Consider the following 17,259-nt stretch of genomic DNA (forward strand, 5'->3'; position numbering starts at 1 on the left):
TGAAGTTTGTAGAATAGATAAATCAATAAAGATAAGTAAATAAGTGGTTGCCAAGCACTGGGAGGAGTGGGAAGTGAACTACTAATGAGTATGACATTTCTTTGGGAGTGATAAAAATGTCCTAAAGTTAGAAAATGATCATAATGGCACAAAGGGAAATGTAGACTGAGCATCCCTAATCTAAATAAAATCCAAAATGCTTTTCCAAAACACAAAACTTTTTGAGCACCAATATGATGCCACAGTAGAAAACTCCACACCTGAAAATGTCACACAAAATTATTTAAAATTAATTTGGGGCTGTGTGTCAAATATGTACATAAAACAAATTGATTTCATGTTTAGACTTGGGTCCTAAGATAGCTCATTATATATACACAGATATTTCAAAATCAGAAAAAATTCAAAACATGATCTGGTCCCAAGTATTTCAGACAAGGGATTCTCTACCTGTAAATAAAAAACCAATTAATTATACTTTTGAAAGGGAGAATATATGATACGTGAATCAACAAAGATGCTCTAGAAAAATCTAAGGCATTCAATTCACATGAAAACTAACTGATGAACATATATCATTCCCAAGTAATCAGGAAAGAAAATAAATACATAAAATATTTTCTAAGAGCATGTATTTTTCTTTATATGTTAAAATTAACAAAATCAACTATGCATAAGAATTATATGAATGACTCATGTTGGAAAAAAAATAACTACTGTAAACAGCAATGGTTAAAAATAATTAAATACATAATGAACAGAAGTTTTAAAATATACATCATCAAAGACTCCTTGATGGTCAAAAAACAAAATTCCCTCACCTTTGTCTTCCTTTGGAACTAAGCTTCAACACTCTATAGTTATCCCACATGATTCCCCAACAGAAATTCAGCTGGAATTTACCCTACCACCACTCAACTAACACCACCCTTATTTGCCCATCTCCCTTTTGTCCTAAACAAATTAAGGAGATGTTTCAACCATCTAATTGGTCCTGATTCAAGGCCTGACTCAAATCCTATCACAAACTTTTCTCACCCTCTCCAGAACGTAGCAAACCAACATCCTCTGGCCTCTCACAGCTCTGTCAGTAGCTCTAGATGGCTCCTCCCTAATAAGCACCTTTCCAGCCCCCCAATGAAGTCAATGCACTTCCACTCCTTGTCCAGCCTCAACCTGTTAATTTATCCATTTCATCCTATAATTCACTCTCTTCAAGAAGAATGGTGTGTCAGCTTTCACCCCGTCTTAAGGTAAACAACACTCTTGCCAATGACAGGGTGCCACCTAGCTGCAACACAAGGTAACTCACAATGGGAATGGGAAAAATCTCCATTTAAATTTTACAGAAATGCACAGCAATAAAAGAAAGAAGCCACAGTACAGTACCATTTGCAGGGCAATTTGTTTCATAGGTACATCTTATCACCCTGACTAGATTACCTCACAAATCTTACAGGTATTATTTGTTCTCAGCTCAGTTTCATCATGTACTAGTCAATTTAGTATTTACTAAATCAAACTCAATTCCTGATGCATAAAAAATTATTTGGTAATCTCTATCACAAGAGTATGAGTTTATTACAAATAATGAACAACATGGATAAGTACAAAATGAAAAGAAATCACATTTACTCACATATAATGGAGCTTGTTGTGGATTAAGTTTCATTGCCCAGGACACTGAAACAGAAATTGAAGAAATAAATGAGAATTAAGTTGGAAATGGTCACCAAAAATATAAAAATCACCCACAGCTCTAAGAGTACAATCCTATGTCTGAGGTTAGTGTGTGTGTGTATGTGTGCGCGCGCGCATGCGTGTTCAGCTTTCCTTAGAGATTTGGGAAAAAGGAGGCTCAAGGATTACAGAATTCCTTATATTCCAGCCACTTTTCAAGAGGGGAGAATGATTTTCTAATTGAAGAAGAAAGACAAAGACTTCACTGTCACAGAAAACCATTGATCAGATATTTAAAGCATTTACCAAAGCAAAACCATTAAATGTTCATTTGTGCTTCTGTATAACCCACCAAACTCACAAAATGCTGCTCTACCCAAGATATCCCCCTAGTCCCACTAAGGAGTTTGGGGAAAGGGAAAGGAAGTAGCAAAAGACTACTAGAGCTCTTTTGCTCACTGCCATCTTCTCAGAGAAGATGCAGCTTGCCTTTAACAGCTAAAAACTCACCTTCCTCAAAATTAATAGCTGAATTCCTTAATTATTTGTCATTAAATGAATGCTCACAAAAATCTTATGAAGAACTTTACAGAAGATTCCCAATACTGTATAACACATTTCTGAATATTAAGAATAGCATGTGGGATTTCAGAATGATAAACATCCTGAATGTGACTATAAGCTGATCTTCAGGGCACTCTTTCCTTCCAGTACACCTAAAGAAATCTACACTAAAAACCAACTTTAAGAAATGTAATAGTAACTAACTCTTTTAGTGGAAAATTTTAATTATATTTCAGATTCAAATAACAAACACTGATGAAAAAATGGCAGGCTTGAGTAATTGCTCAATGTATTAAATATCCATTTAATTTAAAATTAACTCACTGTGCTCTCTGGCCTTTAATCAGCTTTCCCGGTCCTGTTCAGACTTGCTGAGATATGGGATTTAAAGAACCTATAAATTTATAAACTAATGTGTGTTGAATAACTTAAGAAGTGTTCCTGCCATCACAGGCAGAAGAAACTGATATGAAAATTAACACACTGGTAACCCACAAGAATTAGAGAAATCTATGGGTACAAACTAATGACTTTTCAGCCCTCTTATGCGCCATAATTTGCCAAGGAAACTTGGAATACTGTGTAAGGACCACAATATCAACTATCTGAGGGGCTCCCACTGCATACAGATGTGAACTGAGAGATGAGAGAGCTCAGAGGGCTCTAATGAAGAGCTGATGCCATCTGAACTGCTTGAACTATGTGTTTATCCAAATGTATTTCAAAGCCATAACCCAAAACAAGTTGCTCTGATAAGAGGATTAAAGAGGGATGACAAAGTGTCTGTCCTCTCCCACTGGTCAAAGTGCCAGGTCATTGTGTTGTTGGCAACACAGGCTACTGAAAAGAATATATCTGTCAAAAGTAATAAAAGTAATGACCAGAAGGCTCCAGAAACAGATTGGTTTTAGACTTCTTCAATGATGACACATGAGGGGAAAGAGAGAACTAAACTTCATTGGGTTTTATATATGATATTGTATTCATTCTCCATAAAAAAAAAAAGATCACTTTTCTCATTTCACTGGTGGGGGAGTCTTTTCAAAAATTAAACATATTTAACACAAAGAGCAAAAAGTAAATGGGAGAGCCTAAATTCAAACACTGTGTGATACCAATACATTTTTTTCTCCACATTGCCAGTTCTGATCAAGCCTTCCCAAAAAGAAAGCTAAAGAAATGTACTCTGTCCATGCAATGGTTTCAAGACAGAATGTTAGGAAAAAACCCTACAATTTCTTCCTTACCTAGAAAGCAATGAATGACTTAAAGCAAATTCACAAGTCCAATAGGGCTGTTTTCATGTTACAACCAATACATGAGAAACACTGACAATAAAGACTGCCTAGCACTTGAAAGACTAAGAAGAAATATCAAAATTAAAAGACTACACGACATGGTGTTAAGTTCGATCAACAAATCTACCACTCAACAGTAAAACCAGCTAGAGTTTTGAGCAGTCATAAATGTAAGGAGTGTGAAATAAACAGAAGCATAATAATTGTTTTTATTCTTTTTTAAAAATAATAAGTTGTAGATACACACAATATATTTATTTACTTTTATGTGGTGCTGAAGATTGAACCCAGTTCCTCACATGTGGAAGGCAAGCACTCTACCACTGAGGTATAGCCACAGCCTCTGTTTTTATTGTTTCCACATTTTTCACTTTAAAATGTTGAAAGAAAACAAAATTTTATAGTTCAGTGACATATAAAAGTGACAAAATCACTTTATGTCAAAATAATACTTTCCCAATTTTAATGCAACTGTCACAACCAATCCAGAACCCTACCATGGCTCCCCTGAGGTACAGCAAGCCAACAGCTGGCTTCCAGATGAATCTGCATTAGAGTCTTCGTCCCAGTCCCTAACCAAATCCCATCAGCCACAAAACTTATAATCAAGAGGGGTCTGTCTCAGCATCCAGTCCTGATCATCTTGCTTCCCCAGGGAAGAATCACTGCCAGATTACTTGCCTCTGCTTGTAGACTGGGTGCCAGAGCCTGATCACCTGAGAAAATCTCTCCATGCTCCCTAGGCACCTCTGACTCAACCTTCCCCAAATGTTATTTTTGTTTTCTATAGCACCCTCTCTGCCTAAACTGAAGTAAGCAATCACTTAAAAGTGTTCTCCTGAGGTACCAATCCTTTTCTTTAGGGATTTCTATGGCATGGTACTAAAATTATAACCTGCCATGATTCAAGAAGGGAAAAGTATAAAACTAAAATGTAATTGGCTTGGGGGACGTATCTGATCCATCTTTAGTTTTCTTAGAACTTCCAACAGTTGGAGCATTGCATAAGCTTAAATACTGCAACCACAGACACACATGGCCAGCACAGCAACTAATAAGCACACTACACTGCCTCTATTAAAAAGACTAAATAAATTTATTTTACACCAACCACCAATAAGCCACTTTGATGAAGATATTAAAAGAAAAAAACTGCAAAGTCCTTATCTAGATTGGAAACAACCTTTTATTGTTTAAGAATGTTTTAAACAAGCCCTGAAAGAAGAATGTAAAGATTAAAATGAGACTACCAATATAATTCAGAGATGGAGACAAACAGACTTGGATTTGAATTACAACTCTGGTACTGGTACTTACTGACTATTGTTATCTTGGACAAGTGGCTTAATTGCCAAGCTTTACTTTCCTTTTCTCCTAAATGGGGATAAATAAGAATAAAAGATATGTGTAAATGTCTAACACAATTGTAGGCAATAAAATCATAAAATTAAGTTCCTGTTCCTAATAATTAGTGTGAATCACTGAAAACCATTTCAACACTAACTTCACACCACAATCAACTCCTACATCTTTTAGACCCTCTTAATCACCTGTGCTGATCTTGAATTCTAAACAAAAGGTATTGCTGAGGGAAAAAGAGACCCCAACATATCTGGTGTTCTATTAAACACGATTTTTATCATTGCTGAGCTCTCAGAAGCCACCCACACTTTTCTTGCTGTCCCTCTGGTACGTCTGAACTATGTTCAAGCCCCCCCCCACACACACGCAATTATCTCTGTGGTCTTCTTTGCACTCCTTTTCCTTCAGACTCTGTACACACCATCTGTGAGCATCATGCTCTCAGTCCAGTCCTACCTTTGCACATGTGAAGGCCTCTACCCTTGGTGATTCTGATTATAGGATTACTGCTAATATTTTAACCCACACAATCAGCAGTGACATACCGTCTGGTTTTTCCTCTTTGCACCAACACCATTTATGCCACAATATCTGGCAGTGTGCTGGGCCCTCCCCCACACACACAAAAAAATACTAAAGGAAAACATGTTTGGTATGAACATCAGAGACAGAAATTAATTAGATTTCTGTGCCATAGTTTATGGAAAGGGATCAATACATAAGCTATAAAAATCAAGCTACCAAAACCAAAATATCTAAGGTTAATCTAGTCCCAAAAGGTTCATCTAGTAGCCCATTAAAGACAGTATGGATCCTGCCAAGTGTTAAGGAATCCAGCCTTAAGCAATTTGTTTAATCTGCCAGAGAGGTAACAGGGAGCAGATTCAGAGGACAACCTCAAAGCAAAGAGGAGGGCAAAGGGTTATTTAATACTATACTTGGGTTCTCACATGATGGTTGCTACCTCTGGGAAGAGGAACATGCACATGTTATTTCAATTCTCCTTTGGTGCTAACACAGGCCTGTGGTTTCCTGAAAAAAAAAAATGGTTTCTAGTGTTTTGCAAAGATCTATATGGAGAAGAAAACTCCCAGTGGCATTCCACAGGTGAGAATTTTGCCACCAGCTGTATCCTGTTATCAAAAGGAAACGGAACTACAAGCTGCCTGGAGGTCCAGGCAAGGAAGAGCAAGACCATAAATTCAATAAGTGCTGACACTCTTATCCCTATGGCAATAAGAATAAACTTTAAATTTAGAAAAATTCATACACAGCTGGGCTGTATGTAAATTAACTTCTGCAGGGGTTAAAATAGATATCCGGTAAAAAGACTGCCAAATTCAAGCCTTTATACTTCCTCCATCCTCTCTCATCGAAAAAGCAAGCAGCCCAATGGGCTAAACCAATTATAAACCACCTAGAAAACTAACTATAGGCAAGTGGGCACACATACAAATGCAACAGACATTACTGAGCTGGATGACCTTACCTGGACAAATCCCAGGGCCTGCTGTGGCTATTCCATTAGAAGTGATTTCACAGGGACACATAGCCCATCTTCTTGAACACATTATATGACAAAAGCAATATCAAATGAATTCCACAAGTAGCTAGCAGAAGAGCTCAGAAACAAAATGCTGCAAGTGGTCAAGGTAGGCCTTTAAATTATGAAAATGGTTCTCAGGTCTTAAGGATAAATACTGCCTTCAATGTTATACAATAATAAGTTTTTTGAGAACACAATGTTGAAAAACAAGAGGAATGGCATTTTGAGAAGGGAACATCTCAAAGTTGCAAAGTTTTAATAAAAACTTCAAATAAAAGAAAATTATAAATGTTCTAATTAGGTGAAGATGCTACACAGAAAAAGAAAAGTCACCTGTTAAAGACTTTTAATGAACTAGGATCAGCCATGTAAATGCACAGGAAAATCATCATCCCCAATTCTAAAAATCAAGATGCCATGTCAGTATAGAACTTGTGACAACATTAATATTTTTTTAATAGAAAATTTGACTACTTAAATGCAAAAAATTTATGAGTATTCTGAAATAACCGAAATGGGTTTTTTTCCTTAATATTTGCTGCATTTTGTTTGAATTTTTTTTTGTATTTGTAGATGGACAGCATGTCTTTTGTTTGTTTGTTCCTTTTTTTTTTTTTTTTGAGGGGGGATACTGAAAACTGAACCCTGGAGCACTTACCTACTGAGTCACATCTCCAGCCCTTTTTTATATTTTATTTATAGACAGGGTTTCGCTGAGTTGCCTATGGCCTCAATAAGATTCTGGGACAGGCTTTGAACTTGAAATCCTCCTACCTCAGCCTCCTGAGTTGCTGGGATAACAGGCAAGCATCATTGTGCCTGGCCCTTGTTTTGTTTATTTTTATGCGGTGCTAAGGATCAAACTTAGTGCCTCACTTAGTGCAAGCACTCTGCCACTGAGCTACAGCCTCAGCCCCACAGAAGTGTTCCCAACCCCTAACTACATGGTAGAAAGGTATTCCTCACAAATCTCTCCTCCAAGTAACATGTAGGGGAGTACTAAATTAAACTGAATCTGCATTCATAACAGTCCACAGTAGAAGTAGAGAAACAGCCAGGCATCTACTGTACAATACCCTTTCATTTAAAACAAATACAAACTGAAAAAATATTGTTGTTCCATAAAAATCAATGCTATAATAGTGTTAATTATTGGTCCCAAGTGATAACAATTTGATCATAATGAGCACACAAGGAGCACAACTGGCTACTTCACCTAAAAACCAATCAAAAAGTAAATTAATTAGGAAAAAAAAAGAGTATAGATTTTAGAATGTACTGTCCTAAATATAAAACCAATGTTTTGGTAGGTTTCTCTAACTGGGTCCAGAAAAGAGAGAGTGAAAAGTAGATGGATTATGTATGTGTTCAAAGAACCCAGGCCATCGGCAAAGCAGCTCAGTCTAGAAGGGGTAAGAAAAATATAAAGAATGCAAATCAGCATACTACAGTGATGTAGCCACATCCATGTTTATAACAGATCAATTAACTCCGAATAGTTAAACTATGGAACCAAACTGGGTGTTCTCCAACAGATGAACAGATAAAGAAAATGTGGTATATATTCTATACACAATGAAATATCACTCTGCCTTAAAGAAAAATGAAATTACAGCATTTACCGGTAAATGGATGAAGCTGGAGAATATCATGCTAAGAGAAATAAGCCAATCCCCCTGGCAAAAAAAACCAAAGGCCAAATGTTCTAATATGCAGATGCTAATTCACAATTGGGGTGGGTGGGGCTAAGGAAGAAAAGAGGTACTTTGGATTGGATAGAGGGGAGTGAAGGAAAATGAGGGAGTAGGAAGGATAGTAGAATGAATTAGACATTATTACCCTATGTACATATATGTTTACACGACCAGTGTGATTCTAAATCATGTAAAACCAGAAGAATGAGAAATTAGACTCCATTTATGTATGATGTGTCAAAGTGCATTCCACTGTCATATACAACTAATTAGAACAAATTTAAAAAAAAAAACACAAAAAAGGGAAATAATTCAACAACCAATTGAGTGCATACTGTAGAAAGGGAGTTTAGATAGAACTAACTATATATAGTTCAAATAAGCTCTGCAGATAGTGCTGTGAGGCCTTGGCTTTCTGATTCTCCACATAAATAGGCCCCACTAATGGCTCCTCACTACAGCAAACAGTTGGTTCTGTACTAGATAAGTCATGGTCAGATGCAAACAAAATTTAGACAGATCTAAAAGACCAAAGAACTTAAGCTGCTCCAAAAACTTGGACACATCCAAAACAGAATCAACAAAACATCCCATGCCGAGTAAAGAACTGATAGACTGCTTTGGTCATAGTAAGAGGGCACTACACGAGAGAGGAAGAAGCTGAAGCATAACCCTGTGCTAACTGAAGGCTCTCTTCCTCTGTATTATTTTTTTAAGTAACTTTATTTTATTTGTTTGTTTGTTTATTTTTAATGTGGTGCTGAGGATCAAACCCAGAGCCTCACACGTGCTAGACAAGTGCTCTATCACTGAGCCACAATCCCAGCCCCTCTCTTCCTCTGTATTAAACAGGTTTAATAATCACTTGCCTCAGAGAGCCTGCTGTAGGTCAAATGAGATGCCATTTGTGCAGCAGTTTAGTATAGTGGTGACCCAGAACAGGTGTTCTGTAGACTGTCTTTCACTGACACCAAGCAAACCTGACACAGGATAACCAACAAGAAAAAGATGGTCATGGTAAACAAATTAAATCCTTTCTTCTTATTGGTTGTCACAGCAGAATCTTTTAAGAAATACAGCCTACTCAACACTAGTTTGAGAGCTTAAGGTTAGAACCTCGGTAAAATCAATTCTGTCTTTAGGCAATTTAAGATGAAAAAAATTGTTTTTAACTATCAAACAGAGTTAGGAACAGTTGTCTTTGTGGCTGGCTCTCCATCAGCAGGGAGTAGCAATGGTTACAAACCACAATTCAGCAGATTTTCAGTCCCTACCCGATGAAGTAAAAGCTCAAAAGTCAAATTTTTTCAGTTTAAAAATCATATTCTTGATTCCCTTTTCCTTCTCTATGCTCCATTATTCCCCAAATGTGGGCAGATCCACTTTCTAAAACAAAAGCACCCCAATTACCCATCACAGGAAGAACCTAAACAAAAATGAAAGGTGAAGATTGACTACTGATTCTATTCCACATTCTCCTTAATCTGTGGCTTCTCCCTCCCCAATGTGACACATGAAGTTTCTATGGAAGGACCTGGCATTTTTAAGCTCACATGTTTGTACAGAAATAGGAACAGTGTAAATGTTTGGAGAACAGAATGAAAGGATTATCAACTGGCTTCAATTATACCAACTGATCTAATCATCATGTTACATGATTCTTCTGGCATCTGAAGTCTATTTCTTAAACTCAAGCAGGAGCATTTTTTAAAATATTCCTCCATCTCTCATCTTTCTCTCTCAAATATAACCAAAATATACCTGGTGGTAAACACATGTGCTCATTGGCTTTTAGAATTCATACTCATCTAAAATGGACCTCACAGACAGATAAATTTCACTTCATCTGATTTCATTCAGATAGTCTTCTCATTTGTTCTTCTAAAGAGTATTAATTCTGTAGTTTTAACAGCTTATATCTTATAAATTAGGAAGAAATACCACATCAACTTTATAAGTAAACCTATAAAGTTTACTTACTCTATAATTCCAGGTACCATACTAATCCTGACATTAATCCATTTTACAAATAAAGAGATTCATGATTAAAACACTAACCCCTGTGAGATCACACAGGTGGTAACAGTGACGGCTAGAGTGTGAACCCAGATCTGACACCAAAATCCATGCTCTTAACCCAGTGCCACAGGTATATAAGCAAATGAGGCAAGGTAATTTTTGTGAGCTGAGAACTAAATATAGAAAAGATGAAAACAAATTTTCTGGGTGTGATGGTACATGCCTGGAATTCCAGTGACTGGGGAGGGTGAGGCAGGAGGATTCAAAGTTATAGGTCAGCCTAGAAAACTTAGTGAGACCCTGTCTCAAAATAAAAAAAAAAAAAAAAAACAGAGCTGGGGGCATAGTTCAGTGGTAGAGCACCCTTGAGTTCAATTCCCAGTATAATAATTATGCATGTTGGAGGAAGGAAAATTTCACTAAGTAAAAGAATAAAGTGAGAAGAGGAAGGCAGTAACATATGCCTGTCTAAATCTTCTTTGCAGACATCTGTTTTATCTCTTGAAAGCACATCACTGTGGACCAATTTATAGATGTGTTGTATTCTGTTTTGCAACAGTGGTAGGTAATGAATTATAGAGTTAGCTGCTAATTACCCAACAAATAAAGCAACTCAACAGGCCAACATGTTCTTATCTATATTCAAATGGAAATGTTTATAAGCCTCAGAATTAGCTAGAAATGGAATTTCTCCTACACAAAATAAGTTTACATCAACCATGTGAAATCTGTTATCCCCCAAATTTAACTGCTGTTATAAGCAACAGAAATTTCTGAGAATGTTTTCCCTAAATTCTATAAAAGTATTATTTAAAAAAAATAGTCAAGCTTCAAAACCAATGCCCAAACTCAAGAAATTAATAGGCAGTCTTTCCCATTCTAATTGTGATGTTTCTGTCAGTACTGCATCGAATTTTATAGGTACAAATAAGTAGTATACATACTACCATTTCAATACTTAAAAAACACTCTGGCTTTTCAAACAGATAATTATCAGCCTGGAAATCTGCCATTAAGGTGAAAAGACAACTAAAAAAATAAAGCAGGGCTGGGGTTGTAGCTCAGTGGTGCACTTGCCTAGCATGTGTGAGGCAATGAGTTCGATTCTCAGCAATGCATACAAACAAAATAAAGGTCCATCGATAACTACAAAAAATATTTTTTTAAATATTTTTTAAAGAAACAAGATGGGTAGACTAAAGACCAATATGACATGTCCTTCCATTATAGACCTTGATGGCTAAACTAAGTCAGAGCAAGAAACAAAGAATGCACTCACCCATTGAATGCTGCCCCACTTGGTCCAAAAGAAAAAATACCACAGAATTGAGAATCTTAAAAACTTAGTTATGAAATCTTCAAGATAATCTTTTCGGCATTCAGATGTGGGCTAACAGTCTCAGGCAGGCCTGCAACTTTAAAGCAACCAAAACCTCCACTAGTAATCTGTATTAGCTGTACTTAATAACCCCTAAGGCAAGATCTGCCTTTCAATAGCTATAATCAAATCATAACTATAAGCAAAGATAACATTTTAAATCTTACTAAACAAATCAACCTTTCATTTTTAAAAATGTGAAACTTTTGAATTAGGCTTCCTAAGATATGTACTATAAAAAGTTAACTGGTGGTAACAATGAAAAAGCTTAAAGGTTTGGAAAATATTCTCTAATTGATATGTATTTCTAAGAGGGACCAGAGATAGCTCACAAATACTGAGCAAAGGGAAAAAAAAGAAAGAAAACCAATATGAATATCAAATCCAGGAGAATGGGTAAGTAATGATTTTAAGACTTAAAAAAAAAAAAAAAGACTTCCACTATTTTAAAAAGTCAACAAGGAAGTAAAAGCAGAATACAGATTGTAAACTCTGGACAATATACAAAAAGTGACTATTTGAAAGCACTAAAAAAAAAGACAAAAGCTGACAGAAAGCTCAATGTTACTGATAAAACTCACTTTTTTTTTTTTTTAAAGCCAGGGATTGAACTCGGGGGCACTCAACCACTGAGCCACATACTCAGCTCTATTTTGTGTTTTATTTAGAGACAGAGTCTCACTGAGTTGCTTAGTGCCTTGCTGTTGCTGAAGGTGGCTGTGAACTTGTAATTCTACTGCCTCAAGTCCCACTTTTATATTGTTTTTCAACTAAGGGCATTCCCCAGATCACATGTTGCAATAGTTAGAATTCAAGTAAAAAGATATCATTCTTATAATCGTGTATGAACTTTGCCCAAATCTTTGACAGATTCCCAACTTGTACTTGAGGGAGAGAATCCATAAAATTTCCAGGAAAATGTCAATATGGAAGCCTGAAAGAACTAAGCAAGATGGAACTAAATTGTGTCCAAAATGAACGAAAGTAAAAATAACTCAGAACAAAGTTTAACACTATTCAGAAGAGGGGAAGAAAAAAAAATGGTGGTCTCATCATCTACAATGTGCAGCACACAATAAAAAATTACCAGATATGTATTAGAAGTTTAACATGAGGTTACTTTGTATTTGCATAAGAGTTATTTTACCTTTGACAAGCTGCAAATAATATCTGCATGTATCTGATGATGAATATATATCCAGAATTTATAAGGAACACTTCCAACTTAAAAAGAAGACGTCCCAATTAAAAATGGGCAAATATTTGAAGAAGATAAATGAATGACTAAAGGCATGTGAAAGTTGTTCAACATCCTATCTAGGGAACAGTCAAAATTATTATTATAAGATGCCTCTATACATCAAACAAAATCACCCTCTTATCTACTTAAAACTTGAATTTTTTGTTTTCTCACAAAGAAACTCAAGTCCCAGATAGCATTATAATGGTATGCACCAAAAATTTCAAGGGGGAAAATGATACCATACATACTTACACTATCAAAAAATGGGGGTGGGGGAGCTGCATTTTCCAGTTCATCTTATGAAACCAACTTATACTGACATCAAAACTAGATAAAAACATTAAGAAAAATATAAGCCAAACCACTCACAAAAATAGACACAAAAATCCTTAATAATATTACCAATTCATATCCAGGAATATAAAAAAATAATAATACAAATTGGCCAAATGAAATTTACTCCAGTAATGCAATGATGATTTAACTTCTGAAAATAATACAATTCTGAAAATAATAGTATATAATTCACCTCATTAAAGAATTTGAAAGAAAAAGCATACAACTACATTACTGCAGAAAACTCATTTATAAAACACCATTAATCCATGATAAAACCTCTCATCAAACTAGGAATAGAAAATTTCTCAACCTGATAAACAAAATCCATTAAAATCATACAAAAAGGTAAAAAATCTGAATGTTTACCATTAAGACAGATAACTTAACCAGAATGTGAGTTCTCACCCATGCTAATCAACACAGTCCTGGCAGTCCTAGCAAGTACAGTTAGGTAAGAAAAAGAAATAAAGGTATACAGATGGTGTGGGGATTGAGAGAATTAATGCTGCCTCTCATCTGCAGACAATAGGAATCTTCCAAAAGGCTAACAGAGAAAGTGTTTTATAAAGCAAGATGGCAGACTACAAGGTCAATAAACAAATAATTGTACTTCTCCTAATTGCTAAAACAAACAAAAGAAACTTGAAATTTCAGATATTTATAATATCATCCAAATATTTAAGGATATATTTAATAAAATATGTGTAAGGTCTGTATACTGAAAATACAATAGCTGCTTTTAAAAAACCTGAAGAACATCTTAACAAATTTGCAAAAAAGTATAAAGGCTAGAAGAGGGCAAACTCAACCAAATGAGTGCTCACTGATGAAAAAAGAAAAAAAAAATCAATAAAGGCAAAACTACTCCCCCAAATATTAATTTATTTATGTTTTAAAACTGTATACAATATTCTACAAATCATACCCATATCCTAAGCTCTTTATTTGTTCTCCTGTTTGTTTTTTTCACACAATAACAAAACTTCTGAAAGTGATACAAATGGAAATCATCTGAGACAACCAAGACATCTATTCAATATCCTTGTATTCTCTAAAATAACAATTGTGGTCATGTTTTGTTTAACATTGGAAATATGCTGGCTCTCTTGTCATCCTGGAAATATCACAGAGTGCACTTACACAAAACTACATAAAACAGTCTGCTACACACCAAGGCTTCATAGTACAACCATTATGGTGTTATAACTCTTCAATGTCCTCAACATTAAGCAGAACATGACTATACTGTTAAAATGCTACTATGCTTATTCTTCCAACATAAAAATCACTATCTGTTTTACCAAAAGTTAAATTTCATTTCATAGCCTCTTTCCAAAAATAATCTCTCATCTGCTACTAGAGATTAAAATAGTCCAAACTTGTGTAAAGACAATTACTAAATCCAGAAGAGTCATCGTAACAGAGTGTGATTTTTAAATCACAATATATCTCTAAAAGGGCTGTGAATTTAACCAGCTTTAAAGTGACACTGGTTGTAAAAGTATATGTTTCAGCTAATCAAAACATGTAATACAAACTGCAGGCAGGGCTAGAAAGATGAGAAGGCAGAGACAGGATTCCTAACTTCAGTTCTTTGCAGTCTTAGAGTGTCTCCATGGAAAACCTTAAAACTTCCTTTATCCTGAAAAATACAAGCAAGCTTTTCTAACATGCTCTCATCATATTCATTCACCTGAGAATGCATGTAAGAGCTCCTTTAAACTCACACAATACTCTGAGAATAATCAAACAGATATCCATCTGACTACAAATGAACAAATGTAGGCTATTCCTGTATCACATAAACCACAAAACAATACTTTTAAGATTTTTGCTGTCATTCTTCCACATTATTTTAAGACAAAAATACATAAAAGAAAATTTTAATATACTGAGTCCTTGAAAAAATTAGAAATCAGGCATCAAAAATGCCCTCCCAACTCGACTTTGGTCAACATTTAAATCACTAAACTTGACAAAGAGAGAGAACGTGCAATGACCAAACTTTTTGAATCTAATGGATAATTTACCACAGATCCAAAAAGATTACAAGCTCAAATGCTAACTCCTGAAACTGTCTATTCTTTATTTTTTCATTCATTCACCAAAGTTCAGTAAGCACCTACAACTAGGAACATTGTGTTAGGTGCTACAGACAGAACAATAGAAATATTAACCCTTGTTCTTCAAAGTATATACACTCCAAGGTAAATAGATAGGAAAACAAAAAAGTTAAATGATGTACCACAGTTATCTAGGTAGAGGAAGATACAAAGAAAATGAATGGGGGGGGGGAGGGAGAAGCATGCAAACTCAAAAACACACTTAAAGAGGAAGGGGTCTGAAAGAAGGCAAATCTTTTAGGGCAAGCCCCCAGTGACCTACTTCCTCCAACTAGGTCCCACATTCCAGCAGCCTATTTGTTTATCGATAGATTAATCCACTAATGAGGTCAGAGCCTTGTGATCCAATCATTTCCTCAGCGCCCCACCTCTGAACATATGAGACTGCAACACTCCAGATCCAAACCATAACAAAGTGTTTCAAAAGTTATTTTCTAGTTATCATTGTCATCAATTTAAAAAAACAATCTACTATGATGAGTAAGGTGCACTGGTAAACAGTATAATGGGAAGAGGGATAAGATAATAAATCATTCAAAGGATCCAAAAATTACTAAATTCCAGGAATTGCCCTTGAGAGACCTCTAGTCTACTATAAAATAGCATGCAGATCCATAAGCAAATATACAGTGAGGTTATAAAGTAATAAATGCCTAAAGATCATTACAAGTTTAAGTACAGTAGAAATCTACCGTAATCTATCTGTAAACTAGTGAAAGATGGAAAAGGGATAGGGTAAGAAACTGAAAATTCCAAACCTACATTAACTTTACTATTAGGGAGATATTTACATAAATTTAAGAATCCTGAATCATATTACATATAGCTGTATAATCCTGAGCAATCCAATCATACTTCAGCTCATCTTCTATACTATAGACACAAAAGAACCTACCAGTTTAAACTTCCCATTTTGAAATTAATTCCTTAAAACTGAAGAATTACACAAAAATATATAAAGTAGAAATGACCTAGAACAACCGGCTATGATAACACCAAAGAGAAATCAAACGAATATATGTTTACATGGAAGGCTTCTTACATGCAGATTCTTTTAAAAATTCTTGAGAAGTGGGTACTCTCCTCTATTCTACAAGAAAAATGAAAAAAGTGGTGAACTTGGGCTGGAGATGTGGCTCAAGCAGTAGCACACTCGCCTGGCATGCACAGGGCGCTGGGTTCCATCCTCAGCACCACATAAAAATAAAGACGTTGCATCCACCAAAAACTAAAAAATAAATATTAAAAAAAATTCTCTTTCTCTCTCTCTCTCTTAAAAAAAAAAAAAGTGGTGAACTCTGGAATCAATCTGACTCAAAAGCCGACTCTCTAATTCTGTACTATGCTAACTCCCAGAATCTATAACTGGATTTCTAAACTAACTGGACTTAAAACATTACTGATGTACACTCATGGATGGGCACAGGCACAAGAGGGAGAAGCAAGGTAGATGTATGAATATTTATGAAGAGGAAAATCACCAATCATCAAATCAAGGTGACAGTGGCAATCACTGCCATATACCATATTTTATCCTTACAGTTGCTGGGTCACAGGCATTATGTGGAAAGTGGAGGGACAATCTTCCAGGTGGTATTTCAGAATCTTAACAATCATCATGGCCTCATTAGGACACAGTACCTGGACATGAGCACAGCAGTATGCATTTCTAAAAAACGTTAAGGTTAGAATCATAGGAACCTAGCTTCCATATTTCAACGGAGGCATGTTAGTAACATTCATTACCCAGTGACTCCCAGTACTGCCACCAATAACATTACCCAGAAGAAAAAAAGCAAAAACCCCACAAAAGCCTCCCTAGGGTTGCTTTCTACCAACACTGACCTTGGTGTCTATAGAACTCACTGCCTTTAATGTAGCCAATCTAGTTCAAATTATGTGTCTCCTTTTTAACCCTTTAACAGAAACAAGAGTACAACAGAAAAGGAAAACAAAAAAGGCAGAGGGAAAAGCAAAACACACAAAAAGATCCAGGGTTACTTACAGACCTCT

General features: G+C 35.6%; 1 protein-coding gene across 1 annotated transcript in view; it reads right to left on the reverse strand.

Moving 5' to 3' along the window:
* Positions 1–17,259, reverse strand: part of LOC144251990 (uncharacterized) — a 187,931-nt gene that overhangs the window by 122,611 nt on the left and 48,061 nt on the right. Inside the window, exon 3 of the mRNA XM_077794588.1 lies at positions 1,640–1,683. Within this exon, the coding sequence (XP_077650714.1) occupies positions 1,640–1,683 (44 nt within the window). The remainder of the gene's footprint in view (positions 1–1,639; positions 1,684–17,259) is intronic.

This window comes from Urocitellus parryii, unplaced genomic scaffold (genome assembly GCF_045843805.1).
Source record: "Urocitellus parryii isolate mUroPar1 unplaced genomic scaffold, mUroPar1.hap1 Scaffold_35, whole genome shotgun sequence".
NCBI classification, from domain to species: Eukaryota; Metazoa; Chordata; class Mammalia; order Rodentia; family Sciuridae; genus Urocitellus; species Urocitellus parryii.